This window comes from Macrosteles quadrilineatus, unplaced genomic scaffold, assembly GCF_028750875.1.
Source record: "Macrosteles quadrilineatus isolate MER2022 unplaced genomic scaffold, UCM_ALF_1.0 Scaffold_3__2_contigs__length_128488019, whole genome shotgun sequence".
Taxonomy (NCBI): Eukaryota; Metazoa; Arthropoda; class Insecta; order Hemiptera; family Cicadellidae; genus Macrosteles; species Macrosteles quadrilineatus.
In genome coordinates this window covers 117,133,485-117,151,573 of record NW_026542596.1, presented here as the reverse complement: position 1 = coordinate 117,151,573, position 18,089 = coordinate 117,133,485, and the positions used below count along the sequence as shown (strand labels likewise).

At 34.6% G+C, this 18,089-nt stretch overlaps 2 protein-coding genes across 2 annotated transcripts in view; both read right to left on the bottom strand.

Moving 5' to 3' along the window:
- Positions 1 to 250: 250 nt before the first annotated feature.
- Positions 251 to 6,792, bottom strand: LOC128990474 (protein yellow-like). Its single transcript, XM_054412845.1, has 8 exons — positions 6,711 to 6,792; positions 5,225 to 5,476; positions 4,365 to 4,441; positions 3,821 to 3,955; positions 3,063 to 3,317; positions 2,328 to 2,495; positions 1,275 to 1,393; positions 251 to 613 (listed from the first exon to the last, which is right to left on the bottom strand). Exons 1-8 carry the CDS (start codon positions 6,736 to 6,738, stop codon positions 388 to 390), a joined length of 1,260 nt encoding a protein of 419 aa, XP_054268820.1. The 5' UTR covers positions 6,739 to 6,792; the 3' UTR covers positions 251 to 387.
- Positions 6,793 to 7,860: 1,068 nt separating this feature from the next.
- LOC128990863 (proton-coupled amino acid transporter-like protein pathetic) overlaps positions 7,861 to 18,089 on the bottom strand; it is a 71,576-nt gene continuing 61,347 nt past the window's right edge. The window contains exons 6-10 of the mRNA XM_054413486.1: positions 14,172 to 14,256; positions 11,999 to 12,274; positions 11,042 to 11,217; positions 9,911 to 10,080; positions 7,861 to 9,287 (exon numbers count right to left, since the gene is read on the bottom strand). Coding sequence (XP_054269461.1) covers positions 9,028 to 9,287; positions 9,911 to 10,080; positions 11,042 to 11,217; positions 11,999 to 12,274; positions 14,172 to 14,256 — 967 coding nt within the window. The 3' untranslated portion in view covers positions 7,861 to 9,027. The remainder of the gene's footprint in view (positions 9,288 to 9,910; positions 10,081 to 11,041; positions 11,218 to 11,998; positions 12,275 to 14,171; positions 14,257 to 18,089) is intronic.

The following is an 18,089-nucleotide window of genomic DNA, read 5'->3' as shown; positions in this document are numbered from 1 at the left end:
CAGAACCGGTGTGGCGGTGTAATGTAAGAACACTGTAATTTGACTTTTTGTATGTTTTCACATTGTAAAAGACTCGATTTTCATTCATAAATTAGCATATGATTTACAAACTATTCTATTGTTTGAACAACACTCCACCAAAATTTTATTTATTTTTCAAAATTTTTGGATCCTGTATATGGTGTAATTAACCTATTACCTTTTTAGGTCAAAATTAGTACATACACACACATTCGACAAAAGGGTTTGCTTGAAGACCAATACTAGCTAAATAACAGTTTTGAGTGAATAAGGGGGAGACTTTAACAGTTAATTTCTTTTGTAATTGAAATTTCGGATGCAAAAATTTAATTTGAAGTTAAGTGCTGTATTTTATGCATATGTGAGTTACATTTCATCACAAACTGTGCCCTTGATGGCTAGACGAACCGGAGACATGAACACCCTGAAGTTGACATTTTCTGGGTTTAGATTTCCAAAAAAGAACTCTGGGAGGGGAGAACTTATGACCCATAGATTGCCCTTTTTATCCACTTTGAGGTCATTGGGGAAAACCATAGTTTCCTCGTCCTGGGCGATAATACCAATACTTTTGTCTTCATACTCATCTCCCCTGCAAATAATGAAATTGACATTATAAACACAAGTTTAAACTAACTTAAATGTTTATCATGGGTGTTGCAACAAACTAATTTAACAAGTTAACAAGACAAAAATCACTAGTGTTCGGTACTTTTTTTAAAGTCCCTAGGTTGGTGCTACCCTAACCTTGCCCAATGTTATCTACGGCGAATCGTCCCCACTCCGACTACTGGAAACACTCCTCACTAGCATTGCCGACGGCGTCATGGGCAGACGTCCGCTACATTTACCTACATAATTTCACATAGACAATCAAACTCATTAATTCGTTTCATTTTGTCAGTTTTAAGTTTTTTCAATATACCAGTAATTTTTAACTTCACCAGTGCTAGTCATTTCCCTTGTTGTTGCCCCCGCACCATTGGTCTACACCGCTGCTGTCTACACCGCTTCCCTCCCCTGGACTACCCACTACCTTGGACGAGACGGACATCATCCACCCTTGAGACATCCGACAAGGTAACGGTAGCACCAGCATTAATTTTGTTTTGTTCAAACCGCCGTACGGCTTTCCGCTAAAGACCGTACAACTAGAATCAGAATATATATATTTTTATGTTTTCAACAGACTCAAGCCTTTCTGACTGTATGTTTAAATATGCAATAATTTTACAAAATCAAATTGAGCTTACTTGAACGAGTTCCAACATCCCACAGCATTCTTGGTGACCAGAGTGAAGAACAGAACTCCCGTCTCTTCATCCAAGAACTCTGCTGAACTTTGGCCTCCCATGCCTCGGTTGCCAAGAACCTGAATAGGATCATCATAGCAAAATGTCAGTGTGTTTGACTATGATTCCTAGTATGGTATATTGTGAACAACTTTAAATTATAGGAAAGAACCCAAAGAGGTTGAACAGATTAATTTCAATTGAGATAGTTAGCCCTCTTCTCTTCAAAATTGTTATGAAGAATAAAGAATAAGACAAATATAACTACCGGTACCCATTAATTATCTAACACCAATTATAATTCTGTTGAGAGCACGCTTCTCAAAATATATCCGACTCTTTATATTATCATGATATGAATTTTTAAGACAAAAATATATTTTACTACCTTTATTAAATGGTTCCAGAATTATTCACTTCTTATTTTGAACATGATTCAACTGTATAATTTTAGTACTATTCGAAGGTGGTATAATCCGTTTTATGGGCTACAAAATTCTCCATTGACCAAAAAAAAAAAAAAAATTGTAAATGCAGCCTAGCCTGTATGATACTGTAGCTACAAAATAAAGCATCTTGCACCATTTAAGTTTGAAGGATCTGAGTTGCATCCTTAAAATAATATCATTGCAAAAATAACTATTATTGATTCCTGATTAAGGAATCAGGAATCAATAACAGTTATTTTTGCAATGATATTATTGCTGATATTATTAGTGCTTGGTATGTAAGCACACACCTAATACAAAGATATTGTGATCTCCTTGAGGTTACAGCTCCGAAGAGAGAGGTGTGAGAAGGTCTTATCATGAGTTTCATCTCTCTTTACACTTTTTTTGTTCCTTCTATCCTCAATACCAATCTCACAACAAATTAAGTGTTGTGATTATTTCTCTGCAGTGTGTGTGTACTTTTATCACACCATAACATAACTATGGGTACTACACTAAACTATAGCCTGTTTCTAATATTATGAAATGACCAAAGTATACTTTTTGTTGACATTCTAATGACCTTGAATGCACTGAAGTCCTGAGCCGCGCTGTCAGAACTCATCATGCTGGAGTTTTGCAGATGTTTGGAAGCAACAACAAACTCCATGGTAGAGGCAAGTGCGTGGAAATAGACAAGACGATACCCCTCTCTATCTACCGGGGATAACGCTAAGTTGAATATACCGTCCTGAAACAATCAAAACATTTTAAATTAAGAATTTAATGAAATACCTATTAATATTTCCATACAGAGCTGATTGATATAAACAGAATTTTATATTATAGCTTAGTTAAGCTTAGTCTGTTCTCTAATCAATGGCGGGTTTCTAACTTTTTTCTAAGGTCCTGGTAGATATTAAAGAACCAATTTTTATCTGCATTCTTATCCCAATTTTAAATGGGTAAGGTAACCAATACCAAGTGCATAGATGGAATAGTTAGAAAGTGATATTTCTAAAGATATAAGATATCCTTAATGAACAGAATACTACAGCGCTACCAGCGGAGCCAGCCTTGGGCATGTGTGAAAAGTGAATAGTGCTTTGGCAAAACCCACAAAAAATCATCACGATTGTTGTCACAATATTGAGAGATGATGTTGGATGTTGCGGCGATATCAATAAATTATCGCCCTATGAGTATGAGCAAAAATTTGGTATTTTGGGTTGGGAAAAATGTTTAATAGTGAGGGTGTTCAGCGAATGTTTGCACAGAGCCTGCACTACCTAAGGTCGACTCTAGCTATCAGTGTCACCTGCCACTGCCAGTGGAATTTGCCGCTGGAGAAGTCCCCGGAGAGAGGGTCGAAGTGGAAGTAGTTGTGAGTGACCAGATGCGTCTCATTGGTCTGCAGACTGTAGACGACCAGGTTGTAGTTGTAGACATCGGGCAGATAGACATGAGCGTGGTCACAGTTGGCCGAGGTTACGTCTACAGTGATGGATGGAAACAGAGATTTCTCGTTGTACTCTTTGTCCTTCAGCGAGTACGAGAACAGAAGCGAGTCTGACTGGAGAAAATGTTTTTAAAGTTTCAGTTGGGATTATAGGGATAATTTAATCAATTAAAATATGTTTTGAGTAAAGTTGAATTCTGAAAAAAGTCACTGTTCTGGAACCGGCTGTTCATTAGTGGATTTTAAAACAGAATTAGGACATAATCCAGAACTTGTGGGGGAGCTTGGATAGTGTTAGAGCACAGAACTTTGGTCCCTGAGGTTCTGAGTTTAAATCCTTCCAACCACCAACGAATGTTCTAAGTGATAATGCCACAACCCTCTAGGTCTAGCCTGAAGTAACAAGTATGAACAGTTATAGGCTATAGCCAGCAAAAAAACAAAACAAAAGCTCTCACTAGGCATGTAAAAAGTTAAATTTTAATCTACTAAAGAATCTAGTAGTGCTGCTGTCACTGGCTGGCTTGGATATTTTAGTAAACCTTCAATCAGATACATTAAAATTCGCTTAGTCTCCAGGTTTGCTGCAGCAGGGGTTGTATTTGAGATTTACCTACCTTCAGATCGTAAACCATCAGTTTAGGAGGCCCCAGCTGTTTGTTGTTCTCTATAACAGCTGAGTCCATCACCCAGAGTCTGTCACAGGCGTCTGCTCTGACTCTCACTACAGATGTTAACTTGGGTGGCCAAGCCTGTAACACCGTGCTTGCAAACAGTCATTATAGCCTCTGTTTTTTTAGAATCGCCATATTATTATATGTTAAAACTACAGCGCTAATCTATAAAGCTAACAGTGTAAGTAAATACCAAATTTTATATCTGTTCTTTTAAAGCCCCCCCCCCATTATTAAAGTAGTACCTACCAAACAAATAGGAAGAACAAAAGAAAATCATTTAGCCTATACTTTTAATATTTTATTACAAATGTATAATTAGTAGGTGTACCATTTTAAAACATGTTATATTAGAATTTTAAAATATCAGGGTATTTTGGGGGTCACCTGGATAACTTTTGTAATTTTAAAATTAATTAAAATCCAATCACTTTCTCTGTTAGTTACAATGAAATTAACAAAAATAAGTTATAAAAAATAAACTAACCTTTGCTTCACCGCCCAATGTGTTGGCTTCCAAGTTTGGGTAAGGTATAAGAGGTGGAGAAGTAGAGTTTTTGATATCTAGAGAGAAAAACACATAACATAAAATAATTGTCATTGGGTTGAGGAAAAAGTAGATAAAATTTTCATGAGTTGAAGAGGTAAATGGAGGAAAAAATTGTATTTTAGCTTGTAAGCTTTATGTTTTATGACCTTGACTAGTTATATTCTTGACTGTTGCTAATACATGTATAATGTCAATGGCAAATAAAGATTTCTATTCTATTTTATTCTATTCTATTGTATAAATAGAATCATCTACATTGGGGAACAGGGTGGGTAAGTGTTTTAGAACCCTAAGCACCAATATTTTTGTTATTTTCTACATTCATGTAAAAAAAATCACTGTTAGATTTAATAAAATATATATTTAGAGTAGGGAAAGAGTGGCAGGGAAGCTGTCTGTCTCTCTCGCGTACTCTCCCATATACCATCATAATTGTCACAAACTTATATTGATCTTCAACCTGTGATACAAATTAAAATGTTCCTTTTGATTTTTATCAGATTTAGTGAGGTATTGTTAACAGTTTTTTAATGACCAACATCTAGTAAACTTTGTAAAAACTATCAACCAATGACTTGACATCAGGATTTGATCGTTTACTAAATAGTCATAATGACTGAAGTATGTACCAAGGCTTACAATTGGGCTGAAGCCACTTCTAGACAAAAAAGTTTGGTCATGGCAACAACCCATATAAATTTGTCAAAGTCCTATATTGTACAACATAAGGTAAACATTTACTTTGAATCTACCATTACTATAGTACAGTATTCAAATATACGAATAAATCAAATTACCAGCCAATTTGTCATCCAGTTTTATATAATTGAGGGTCGACCAAACTCCAGATTTGAACCTTGGGACAGTGATGAACAACTTGTCGCCCCATCGTTCTACCCCCAGGGCGAGGTTGTTCTGAGGAACAAACCTCCCAGAGTCCAAGGCAGCCTGGCGTTCCTGAGGCGATCCGAACACGTAGTCCACCAATGTCCAGTGTAACACCTCCGTGAGACGAGTGTTGATTGACAGAACCACCTGGGGCAGCAGACCTGCAGGTCATCCTTGTTTGTATTTATTTCACAAAAAAAAACTTATTTTTTTCACGTTTTTGCACAAAATTATCAATTGGTAAATATTCCTCAAACTCATTTGATGTTTCCTTGACAAATCTCAGTAAAAGTTGTGCCTTTTGACAAGTTTGAAAATATAATCTTGTGAGCCTTAAATTAGTTCTCATATTTGGTGAGTAACAACTAGCCCTATTGGGTTTATGTCTTAGTGCAGTTCACTCTCATCGTACTCTACTGGCTTGCTCACTGAACTAACGGCTCGATTACGGCAGAGTTTGCACTTGAAAACTATATTCTGAAATTATTAAAACTCTATGTATAAAGTTATAAACACTAATTTCCCATCACTCTGTACAGCTGAGCGAAAATCATTTGTTTCCAAATAGAAAGAATATCTATCTTCCATGGGACAAAAGCGTTACGCATTTTCAGACACCAGTCCTAAACGTTACTTTTCCTTTCATAAACAATACTTGGCCAGTCCCTAACAAATTTATTTTCCTGACCTAACAAATGAAGATTCCGAATATACTCTGTTCACAAAATGTAGGCGGTTTTAGGGGAAGATACCTATCCCCTCTCCTTGAACCTACTTTTGAAAATAATAGCTCAACAGCTGAGGTTTGCCAAAATAAAAATCAGCTGTGCCATGTATATTAAGTAAAAAAGTAGTGGGGAACTTACCCTCAAACCACCAACATTTTGTGAACGGAGTATAGTTCAACAGGAGCACCAATGTATGTTACGGGAAATACTGTTCAAACAGCTGACTTTTAAATAATTTGTAAAACTATGCTTACACTATGATAAATTAAATTTAAAGAGAATTACTAGTGTGGAATTTATATTATTTGTAAAACCAAGAACTATTGTGTCATTATTTGCATCATATAAACAAATTTTGTTCACTACTCGTCATGAAAGTCCCATTCTCTGTCAAAACGGACTACTTTAAGGACTTGGTGAAATATAGTATTTGGGGTCAAATTACAAAGAACCCTTTCCTTTTATTAAAAAAAAAGTTAGATTAACACAAATGATGCATCCAATTATAAAAATGGCACAGAAAACTTGGCAAATTATATTTGACCAGAAGAGTTACCATAGGTAGAAGGTGAACAATAGTTTTTAAGCATCATATTTTACAGTAGACCTAGAAGTCTCTGCTGTATTGTAGTAGGTAACTTACACAAAGTCAAAAGTGTTTACTCACCCAAACACACAAGTGTCCACAGTTCCATGCTCAATGCTCTATGCTCAATGCTCAATGCTCGCTGATCTGGTTAGTGTTTAGTCACTGCCCTTGGTCACAATGGTTACACATGGCTACATTCAACTTTCAATTTTTTAAATCTTATCTTTGTCACTTTTGTTTCCCATTCAACGGGTTTCCGCCAGTTTGCTTATTTTTTTCCGACAATTATAAGTACATAAAATGAACATCCGCTGCAATTAGTTCTGGTATGAGTTTTGACTTGTCATTTAGTACTGACCATGTGTGTTGTTTTAAAATACAAGTTTAAATCATGAACACTCATTAGGTTTTTGAGTGATTCAGGTTATTGTTTGGTAAAATATTGCAGGTAGATTTTATAGTGCCGCTATTTGTAGTTTCAAGTATTTTCAAAAGTAAAAAACCCCTGTTTCATCAAACCTGCAGACTAAGAGAATTTCTATTTGCCTGGGTTTTCATTAAATTTATTTATAACATTAAATTTAAAAAGTATACCTAGGTTTGCTGCTACAGGGAAAAACACCAGGTTTTTGTGTTATTGCTTCCAACCTATTGGATATGGAACTTATGTAAAAACCATGCCATGATGATATTATTTACTAGAACTACTACTGTTTCTTAACACCGTTCAGTGCATTTAAAACAATTAGCAAACATACAACAATATTAGCATAGATAAAACATACTCCCTTAGTAGATTTCTCATCCTTATGGAACAGCTGAAGACAATTATGTTGTTAGTTCATGTACGGTTTATGTAGAGGTCGTGTTTTGTTTACAATTTGTTTCCCGTTATTACAGCCATTTAAAACCTCGTTTAACCAAATAATACGATCTAATCATAAACAATAACTTGTCCCCTAGTTATATAACCAAACAGTAAAGCACAAATAAAGAACTTAACCCTAAAATAATGGAAACAAAGTTTCATCGACACTAGCGCCTTTGTGTCACGTACATGAACTAGACACGAAAAACGTGCTTCAAAATTTACAATGGGATGAAAAGTCTACTTGTGTTGGTTAGTCTATGATATTAGTTAGTTAAGATAATGAACTTCAAATCAATAAAAAAAACAACAATTGTTTGAAACTGTGAAGGAAAAAGTATGAAGACGTTTTAAATGCAAAACATTTATATAAATAAATACATCACTTTCTACAATAAATATACAAATATTACACTAAGATCAAGTTGTAATGTACAATACATTTAGCAATAAATTACAAATAGAAATGTATCTTACATTAATACTGTCAATGGTAAAATACTAAAATTACAAGGTTGCCAAAAAATACCATAGTCACTTTTAGAGCCTAAGTATCTTTTCACAAGATGATAAAATAAACCAAAACCAGGAGATAGGTAACGTATATAAAAGAGACTAAGCCGAAAAAGTTCACATTCATGGCAAGAAAGAGAATTATAGCTGTACAAATGTCACATTTTTGTATTCTTTATAAATTTCATATTTCTAAGGTGGGACTTGATTAACAACATTTTAAGTTCTTTATTCATAATAATCCTAGATTTAAAACATTAAAATTCTGATATACATTTTATGTGGGTGGACCTTAAACAAGTTTTACAAACACATTAGCAAAATACCCTATATGATTATAAAGTTACAAATTTATATTTAGATCAAATTCTAGTATGAATGAAATTGGCTCAATTGTTACTTTATAGTGCTACGAGGAACAAAAAAAGTTATTGGAGTGAAATATAAAATAAATCCAAATAAATACCAAATAAAATGTTTTTAAATTGAAAAATAATTAATTAACATTGATTAATTGACTCTGTATGAGAGGATAACATGTTAGCCAACTTATACCACTAAAGTGTTTTGAGTATAAAAAAAAATTGTTCTATAAAAAAAAGTCAAATCTTTATGTACAAATCCCCTTCTTTTGATTAGGTTGGTTCTTAAATATATTCAAATAAATTTATGTTCACACATTTCACATAAACCTATTACTTAAATTGAATAATTTGGCTTAAGTAACCTATTGTGATTGAAGTCAAAATACATATGACTTTGAATGTAAGGTTGGCATTTTAATTTTAGTATAGTTTATAACTTGAAAATAAGTTTTAGAGGTGTTTAATATGCAACCAGATTTTTATCTGATACTTCAAACCTTTTTTAAATCAAAATAAATAAGGGGGAATACTAAATTGACACAAAATACAGTAGCCAAATAAAAAAAAAAAACAAGTTCAGTTCAAAGTATTTCTGATCTTTTACCAATGAGTATTTACCACCGGGAACTTCTGTCCTATTTTGGACCTATCACAATTCGCCGTGTTGATATGAGTCGATGATCTGCCGGACGCTGGCGTAAGTTCCGGATACGAGAGCGAACACGGAGAGTAGACAGAGCAGATAGTTCTTGAGGAGACGCCAACGTAGGAAACCCCAGTACTCCGGTTCTTCCCAGAAAGTAGCGATCTCGATGACGGCCGGACACAGCAGTCCAAGAATGGAGAAACAAATCGCTCCGACGAGCGAAATAAACGGCTCCAGGTCTGGTAGAGCGATGGCGATCACAACTGTACAGGAAACATGTGGTAAGAATATGTACAAGAGCTGAAGAATTATGTAGATATTTAAACTCTGATTATGAATGGTGTAGAAATTGTGGAATGGTGGACGATTACTATCACGATTATTAAAAATAAAGGTTTCACAAAAGCCGCCATTTAGAATAGGATCAGAGATCGTATTTTGAAAATCATTAGCAGCTACAAAAGGCTCTTGATTGGTATTATAAACCATTATTAATTACATCAAGAATTATAGATTTGTCAACCTTTGTTGATCAGCAAAATTTTTATGCTTCTTTTTTCTTAAAAAATGTATATTCAACACAGAGGAGTAAGGTACAGATAATACATTCCATGGTACACTGTGGTGTCTAGCACTAGTTGCAGGTGTCTAGAGCAGAGTTCAACACCACCCCTTCGCCCTCATGTACTACAACTGTCTTGATATGGAGAAAGATTCTGTACCGTTTGCAATAGGAATTTCCACACAGTGTTTACACCTTGAGCTCTTCCTTAATTGCTTCTCACAAGATTATTTAGCACAGCATACTACAGCTGAAAGCGCAAGGTCATCCCACAAGCCCCTGTGTATTTAAGGACTACAATCCTGTTCTCAATACAGTACTGACCAGTTCCAAGGATCATGCAGGCCCGCATGATGTAGTAGCATTTGTTATGGTTCTCTTCCTTGATCTTGTGGCTGATCTTCTTCCAGACAATCTCTGAGGGAACGGTGAACTGAAGTCCGTAGGTGAACAGGATGGACAACGCCACTAGGATCTTGACACTCTCTCCCAATCTGAGGAGAATAGCACAGAGTCATTCAAAGCTGTGTTTTCACTTGGTTTAAAATGTTAAATGGGCATGATTTAATTGTAAGTCAATTAGTCAATAATAATTTGTTTGTTTAGTTTGAAATATCTACTTTAGGCTAGCAAAGCTGGATTAACCTGGGAATGAGATAAAATAAATATGATTAATAAATAGTATTTAAGAAAAATCTATAAGTTTTTTCTTCTAAGTATTCATAAGTTATTGAGTGTAGTAGTTTTAAGATAAACATCAATCAATTAAATACCATAAAAATTTAGTAGTTGAATGATGAAAAGTGTCCAATTGATTAAATTTATTTTGTCTGTTAGGATTATAAACCATTTTTCCAAAAAAAATTGTACCTTCCAGAAACTACATAATTATTAGAAACCTTTAGAAAATGTATAGGATCAAAATGTTTAGGTTCAGGAGTGCCCACACTTTAGCATTGTTATATTCAATTATTATATGAAATTTTGATAGTTATTCACTGAGCTAGAGATACAACTGGAGGTAATGGTAATACTGTACAAAATTGATGCAGCACAAATTTGAGATTTACCTACAAAACTTGGGTTTCCATTTTTAATAGGGGATAAAGTACGTACATTGCACTTAGTTCATCTGAACTAAGGGATTGTGGGATTGTGAAAGCTATGAGCTGATTCCCTTAGTTGGTACCAACCTAACAAAATTACTGCATCTCGATTTTCTAGCAGAGTTACCGTGTCAGTGCTACCTTCAGTTGTATTACTAACTCAATTGTGTTATTTGTATGAAAGCTGGTTTGTTGTGACCTTGTATCAGATATCTAATTGACGAATAATATTAATGCACTGTGGTGTTCAAAGAAAAAAAAATGTTCTTATTCTTACCCTCAAGTTTGCTTTAAACAATTAGACAATACAACTGCTAAACTAAAGTATAAAGTATTATGCAAAACTCACAGATCGTAAGGCAGGTTGAGCGTGACACTTCCCCTGGTCTCTTCACCGTACTTGAGGTATCCGCAGAACCCCACGAAGGCGTAGAGGCAGACAACAACTGTCATGGCGATATTGAGGACTCCAGGGCAGCCTAGGAAGTGCTCTGGGTTCTTCATAGAGTTCTCAATCGGTAGCACCTGGGAATATAATAAATTATACAGGGAATAGAGATGGGATATATTACAGAATAAAACAGAGTAAAGATAAGCAAAAGTAAAAAGTTGTGTGATCAGAAAAATATCACATCTCCATGAAGGCAGTGGCAGTTCCAAGGGGGCCGGCTACAGCGCTAAAGTGCCCCCCATTGGACGATGGAAAAATAAATTTAACCTACATTTTCGTGTTCGTCCTGTAATGGAAGGTAATTGGATACAGTTCTAGACTTTAAAAATGGCTTTAGAAAATCACATAAGGGCTTTAAAAATACCAACATTTTTAGGGGTGGATCCATGAACCCCTTTTCTTGGGGAATGTGGCCTCCAAGTAGCCCCCCCTTGACAAGGTCATAGAACCACCACTGCATGAGGGTATAAAATCCTACTAAATTCTTATACATAAAATGGGAAATAATAAACTTGTATATAATTTTAACTTTGAATGCTAGTCTTGTATATTATTTTCATTAAATATTATGCAGGCTGAGACCTTTTTCCGTCACTATGATTACAAATCAAATTCCACAACAACTTAAAGCTCTCTAAATGAAAAAAAAAACATTTTTAACTAGGTAGATCATCTTTCAAGTTATATTTCTTTATCACAATTTCTTTTTGAAACCCCTTAGGTCGTCCTTCTCTTCTCTTTAGTCACTGTCTCATCAACAACATCACCATAAAAACAAGTATCAGCAACCTCACTATTCCTTTCAATCCACCTTGCCCTTTCATACCCCCTTCCCCCTTCTTTCCCCTTTCTTACCGTGCCGATTCCCTCCATGGCGAACAACACCGTTGAGAAGAACAGGGGCAGCTGTGCTATGCTGCTGAACTGGTGTCTGGTTTCCAGTGGTGGGAGGTCGGTAAGAGTGTACCATAGCGTGATGGCAAGTCCGAACATGATGAAGGCGGTGGCGAGTGCGGAGAACGGCACGAGGTACTTGAGGGTTCGGATGATGCCGAGAGGTACCAGGGGGATGGCCAACAGGAGGATGTACAAGCGGATGTTCAGGTCTATGTTGGCGTTCATGTCTATGACCTGGGGGCAAAATTTTACTTTGTAGTATTGAAAAGAATACTATTGATTTTCTAAATATATCTATATACTTAATACAATATAAGAGGTTTCCTTGTAACATCCCTTTTACACCCATACTCAACCGATTTATACGATTGAGGTATCATTGTAAAGCTTATGATCTAGCGGACGAATAGTAACTAAAAATGTAATTTCCTTTAGGGCTTCCCCTGCATAGTGATATTGATATTTTTAGAGTTTGCTTTAAAAGATTCAGCGATACTGGCCAACTTTCTTTATAAATATGATCGAACAGACGATCATTCAGTTGAATGTTAAACTACAGCCTTTTTGTAAACAAAAAAAAAACAGTGTATGAAAATGGATTTTAAAAAAGCTTTCTTGTAAATGTAACCTGATTTATTTAAATCACTATTCATATTGTTGATCTAAAAGCATGAAATTTAATTTTTTAATTAGTAGTTTTATTCACCTAAAAACTCTCTCACCCTCACACAAACATAATCTTTAAAGAGTAAAAGGATATTGTATTATTAATTTTGTCTCGGAATCAAGCCCTATAAAAATGTAGAATTTGTGCACGGGTCCCCTTGTAAATTTATTATTATGATTTAGCTTTGTACCCAAAATAACAATAAGTACCATATACATCAGGCTGCCTACTTCAATGAGTTTTTAAAGTCTACACTAGAACCTTTCTATGGAAGAATCGAAAATTTGTTCAAGCAAAAGTGGTCAATACTCAAGATATTATGAGACGCTAACATCTACAGTATCCACCAACACAGTTTAAATATTTTCTACTCTTTTCTTTTTCCCAAAAGACAACAAAAAAGTAAAAGCTTAATGCTAACGTTGGATTGAATAATTTAACAATTTAAATAGTCAGGTGTAAAATGTATTTCAGCATGTATTTCCGTTATCGTGCATTTTACAGAATATTAACAAACTCCATTCATTTAAATTTCAACCGTAAGCCATTTTATTAATTTTAAAAGTAGTTTTTGATTACAAATGCCCAACTATTCCAATTCTAGAACGCCTGACGTTCTGCGATACCTCATTGCAACCGATTTGTATCTGTATTGCATCGGAATAAAATGAAGGCAACTGAACAAAACTGCATTATGTAGTAGACTCCCTCTTATCCGGACTCCCCGAGGAGAGGTAGAATAAGAGGGAGTCTACTACATAATGCAGTTTTGTTCAGTTGCCTTCATTTTATTCCGATGCAATACAGATACAAATCGGTTGCAATGAGGTATCGCAGATCTTTTCCCCGAGAACAGTAGTTTCAGTACCGCCCACTTCCTGCCGATCTACTCCGGTTAAACCGATGTGCTGATAAAAATTTTCCGGTTAAAGAGATGTCATTTCCGTCGAGTGTAGTCTGGTTAAACCGATGTACGGTTAAAAGGTGTACGGATAAGAGGGAGTCTACTGTACGTATAGCACGAATTTTACTAAAATAATATAAATAAATACTAAGCATAATGTATTAAATTGACATTATTATTTTAATTGATGAATCCATCGATGATTAAAGAATAAAATACTAATGACCCCAATAAGCTGATAAGCTTACAAAGTACTCTTTTTGCGTATTTGCATTAGTTATTGTATGAGTAATTCGAATCTATTCAAAACTTTACTTACCGGTACGATTAGACGAATACTTAAAATAATTGTCAATCAAGAGATAATAAAATAATTTATAAACAAGTTTATGATTTGTTTATATAGTTTTGTAGTTAGGGCCTACTTAACTCTACTGATAAATAAAACGAAATATAGAGCACTAAAAATAGTTGATTAGAAAGAAGGTCACACGTTAAGAAGTCTCTCAAATCCACAGTAAAGATTTAAAAATATATAAAGCCGTAATGGAAAAAAATACCTGTTTAAAAGATGAAGCTACGAAGACGACATAGACAGTGTTGCCAAAGTAATACGTGCAGAATAAAGAGGTGTTGACAAACTCTCTGTAACAAAGAGAACAAGTATGTAAGTAAATTCAAGTCATTCTATATGCATGTACAAGCATAGACTAAGAAATGTGTTTACTGTATATATAAAACCCCTACAATATCACTAGATAAAAAACGCATATTTCCTCATAGATGCTCATCCCTATGCCTGCTAAAGATAGTAATTTAAATGCATTAATACCTAACACTAATTAACGTACAGAATGTCCCCGACATCTGACCAACCTTTTAAGATACCATTCCTGGACAAAGGCAAACTAAAATATCATGTTTAAAATGTCCAAAACTCATTAGTACCCATACAGCCACCATTTCGTTTATTAACAAAACCATTTTTATTTGACAAGGCTTTTGTAGTGAATTTGTCACATAGATTAACAACGCAAACGCCTACTTAGAACTAAAAAAAATATTTTTTTTTATAATTTTAGTCTCATAAGGCCATTTAAAAGTCTTTAAACTTGAATAACATAGAAACTCCATGGTGAACAAAACTGCTACTGCAATGTTTTAATTGGACAATTTTATTGAAATGTTGTTAACGATGCCAATTTTAAGAAAATTGGTTCATAAATAAAGGGAAAACTAATTTTGAAGAGGTATACAACATCCAATAAATAAGTTGTATTCCTTATGAGCCCTATTTTCTTAGCTTGGGTAATTAAATCGTCCAACTAAAACATTACTACAGCAATGTTGTTTCCCAATGTGGTTTTTATGTTATTTAAGTTTAAAGATTTTATATGACCACTATTTTAAAACTGAACCTTACAAAATTATATTTTTCGAAATAGATCTCTGGGTAATTAAGTACGAAATTTAATTCACTACAAAAACTGCTATAAAATAAAGTTTTGCAAAAATGGTGGCTGTACAGGTAACATTTAAGTTTTGAAATTTTTTAATATGCTAAGTTAGTTTGTCTTTGGTCCAGTAATGGTACCGATAGAGAGTTAGGGGACACCCTGTATATAAGGTATCTAACTGGAGGTGTCAATCGGTACTGGAACGTTTACCATATTAGAGAAAACTCATTTGTTCAAAATTATACAATTGTACCAAACGTAAATGGACTGAGGAAAATAAACTATTAGGAATGAGTTGAATATTTTAGTACACAAAGCAAAAAGGTCTTACTACATGAAAACCCTGAGTAATTCAAAGAAACCTAGTGAATTCTGGTCAGTCATGCGAAGTTGCAATGTAGGTGATGATAGTAGACCAAACGATTATTCATTTGCAAGTATTAATGAAATTAACAAGCATTTCGTTGACATGGGATCTAACTCAAGCCCGGATCAAAACTTAATTGAATATTACATGACCAATAAATTACACGGCATCAAAGCATTTCAATTTGCTTACGTAACAGAACTAGAGGTCCAAAAAGCAATGAATGAAATAATCTCAAAAGCAAAGGGAAATGATGGTATAAATATTTTTATGATTAAATCAATGAGTCCGTACTGTCTTTCAGCAATTACTCATTTGATCAACCAGTCACTAGCTACAGGATACTTCCCAGATGCCTGGAAAGAAAGTATTGTGAGCCCACTGCCTAAAACTAAGCATCCGACGAATGTTAAAGATCTAAGACCTATATCAGTACTGCCAACATTATCAAAGGTTCTAGAGAAAATTGTAGTCAAACAGATTTCAGATTTTATCGAAAAAGAAAGCATTTTACCAAAACAACAATCAGGTTTCAGGAAACAATACAGCACTTGCACTTCGCTTCTAAATTTGTATAGTGATCTCTTAGAAACAAAAGATAATAGTAAATGTAGCTCTTTAATCATGTTGAATTACTCTCAAGCGTTTGATTCATTATCTCATACATTGTTGTTAGCCAAACTACACTATTTCGGATTTAATGACACAGCATTAAAATGGGTCGAATCTTACCTCAAAAACAGAACTCAGGTAACAAAAATCATCGGTAAAGTATCATCTCCCCTGTCAAAAGAAAGAGGAATTCCCCAAGGAACATGCTTAGGTCCAATATTATACAATATATACACTGCTGACATCACAAAAATTGTAAAAACATGCAATTTACATTTGTATGCTGATGATTGCCAGATACACCTGTCCTATGGTAAAACGTGTTACGCTAAAGCCTTTGATGTCATTAATAATGAGCTGAATGCTATATCTGTCTGGTCAAAGAGCCATGGATTGAAACTGAACAACGATAAATGTTCAGTTCTCCATATTGCACCGCAAGACGTTTTAAACGAAATTAGGCAAGACATGGTCAGTAAAATTAAAATTAATGGGACAGCCATCAATATATGCGAGAAACTAAAAACGCTAGGAGTAATTCTTGACGAAGACCTGACGCTAACTGACCATGTAAACCTCATGTGTCAGCGAGCCCTTGGCCGGCTGCGGGGTCTATATAGATTGAAAGGAATTTTACCTGAGAACGCTAAAATAAAACTAGTAAGGGCCTTGGTATTGTCAGTTTTTGATTATTGTCTTCCAGCATACGGAAATAGCATTACGAAAGGCGACCTAAATAAAATACAACGAATAAAAAATGCATCACTTAGATTTATTTATAATCGCACGAGAAGAGATCACATAACTCCTTACAGAAACGCTGCAAACATTATGCAAATTAAAGATAATTGTATATACCTAACCTGCAGCCTGATACGTAAAGCTATAGAGCACGGCCAGCCTGAGTACCTGTGTGAGAAACTTCTCTCTCGTCGAGATGTCTCTGTCCGCAGCACGAGACATGACAAGTTGTTGCACTTTCCTAGAGTCAGGCATGAAGTGGGGAGGCGCGCCTTCTCATACTTCGGCCCTACCATGTATAATGCTCTCCCCGATCAAGTAATAAGGGCCAACTCTTTGAACACTTTTAAAAAAAGGTTAAAGGAATATTTGTTTGCTAAAAGTAATTGTCTAAAGTAAATGTATGTTTTTATTGTTAATTGGTCTAGTCCTAGTATTGCAGATTCTGGTTATTTTAAGTAATGTTTGTTATAGATTTTTTTAATATTTTAAGATTGTTTAATAGATTGTTGGTATGGATTGTTTTACATTGTTTTCATAGATTTTTTATATATTGTTTTATAGTTAGTTTTTATGAATTGTTTATTAGTATTAAGGACAAGAGTTGTTTTGAAAAGCAGAAATATTGTATCTGAAAAACGCTTGCTAAATAAAGACATTATTATTATTATTATTAAATGGATTTGAAAACATAAAAAAGTCTCTTTTAAGAATTCACAATAAAATTAAAGTTCTCAGTATCCAAAATCAATACTTGTGGCCTCATAAATATCTCTTCAAGTTGACGTGTATCTATAAGGAATGTTTTTGTTTAAGTTTAAAATATGTTGAATTAAACCAACTATCATCTTTGCAGTAAGGTAAGACAATAGTGTTATGGCTGCCTAATCAATTCAACACAGTGGTAGGTTGGTCAACCTTTACCCAACTAACCTACAAACTACTGATAACCTTGAATGGGTGACCAACTAAGGATGACTCACCACATTAATGGACGTTGTGCTTGACCACTCGACTGTGAAGGAACTAAACGATTTCATTCAATTTGTTTCCTCAATTTGTACAATATTTGACTCATCTCAACTTTATAGACCTGCATTGGTTTCGCTGATAAGAGCCAAGAACCTGAATATATTTTAGCTTGCTGTGTCAAATTCTGGTTGCGCTGTTTTGAATGGTTAAAGCAAGATGGAAGTCATTAGTTTTTACAATGTCTTTAGTTGTTACAATGGTTGTATAGGATTTTAGTCGGCTAAATGTATAATAAGTGCTTTGAAACCTATTAAAAGGGGTTTGTAAAA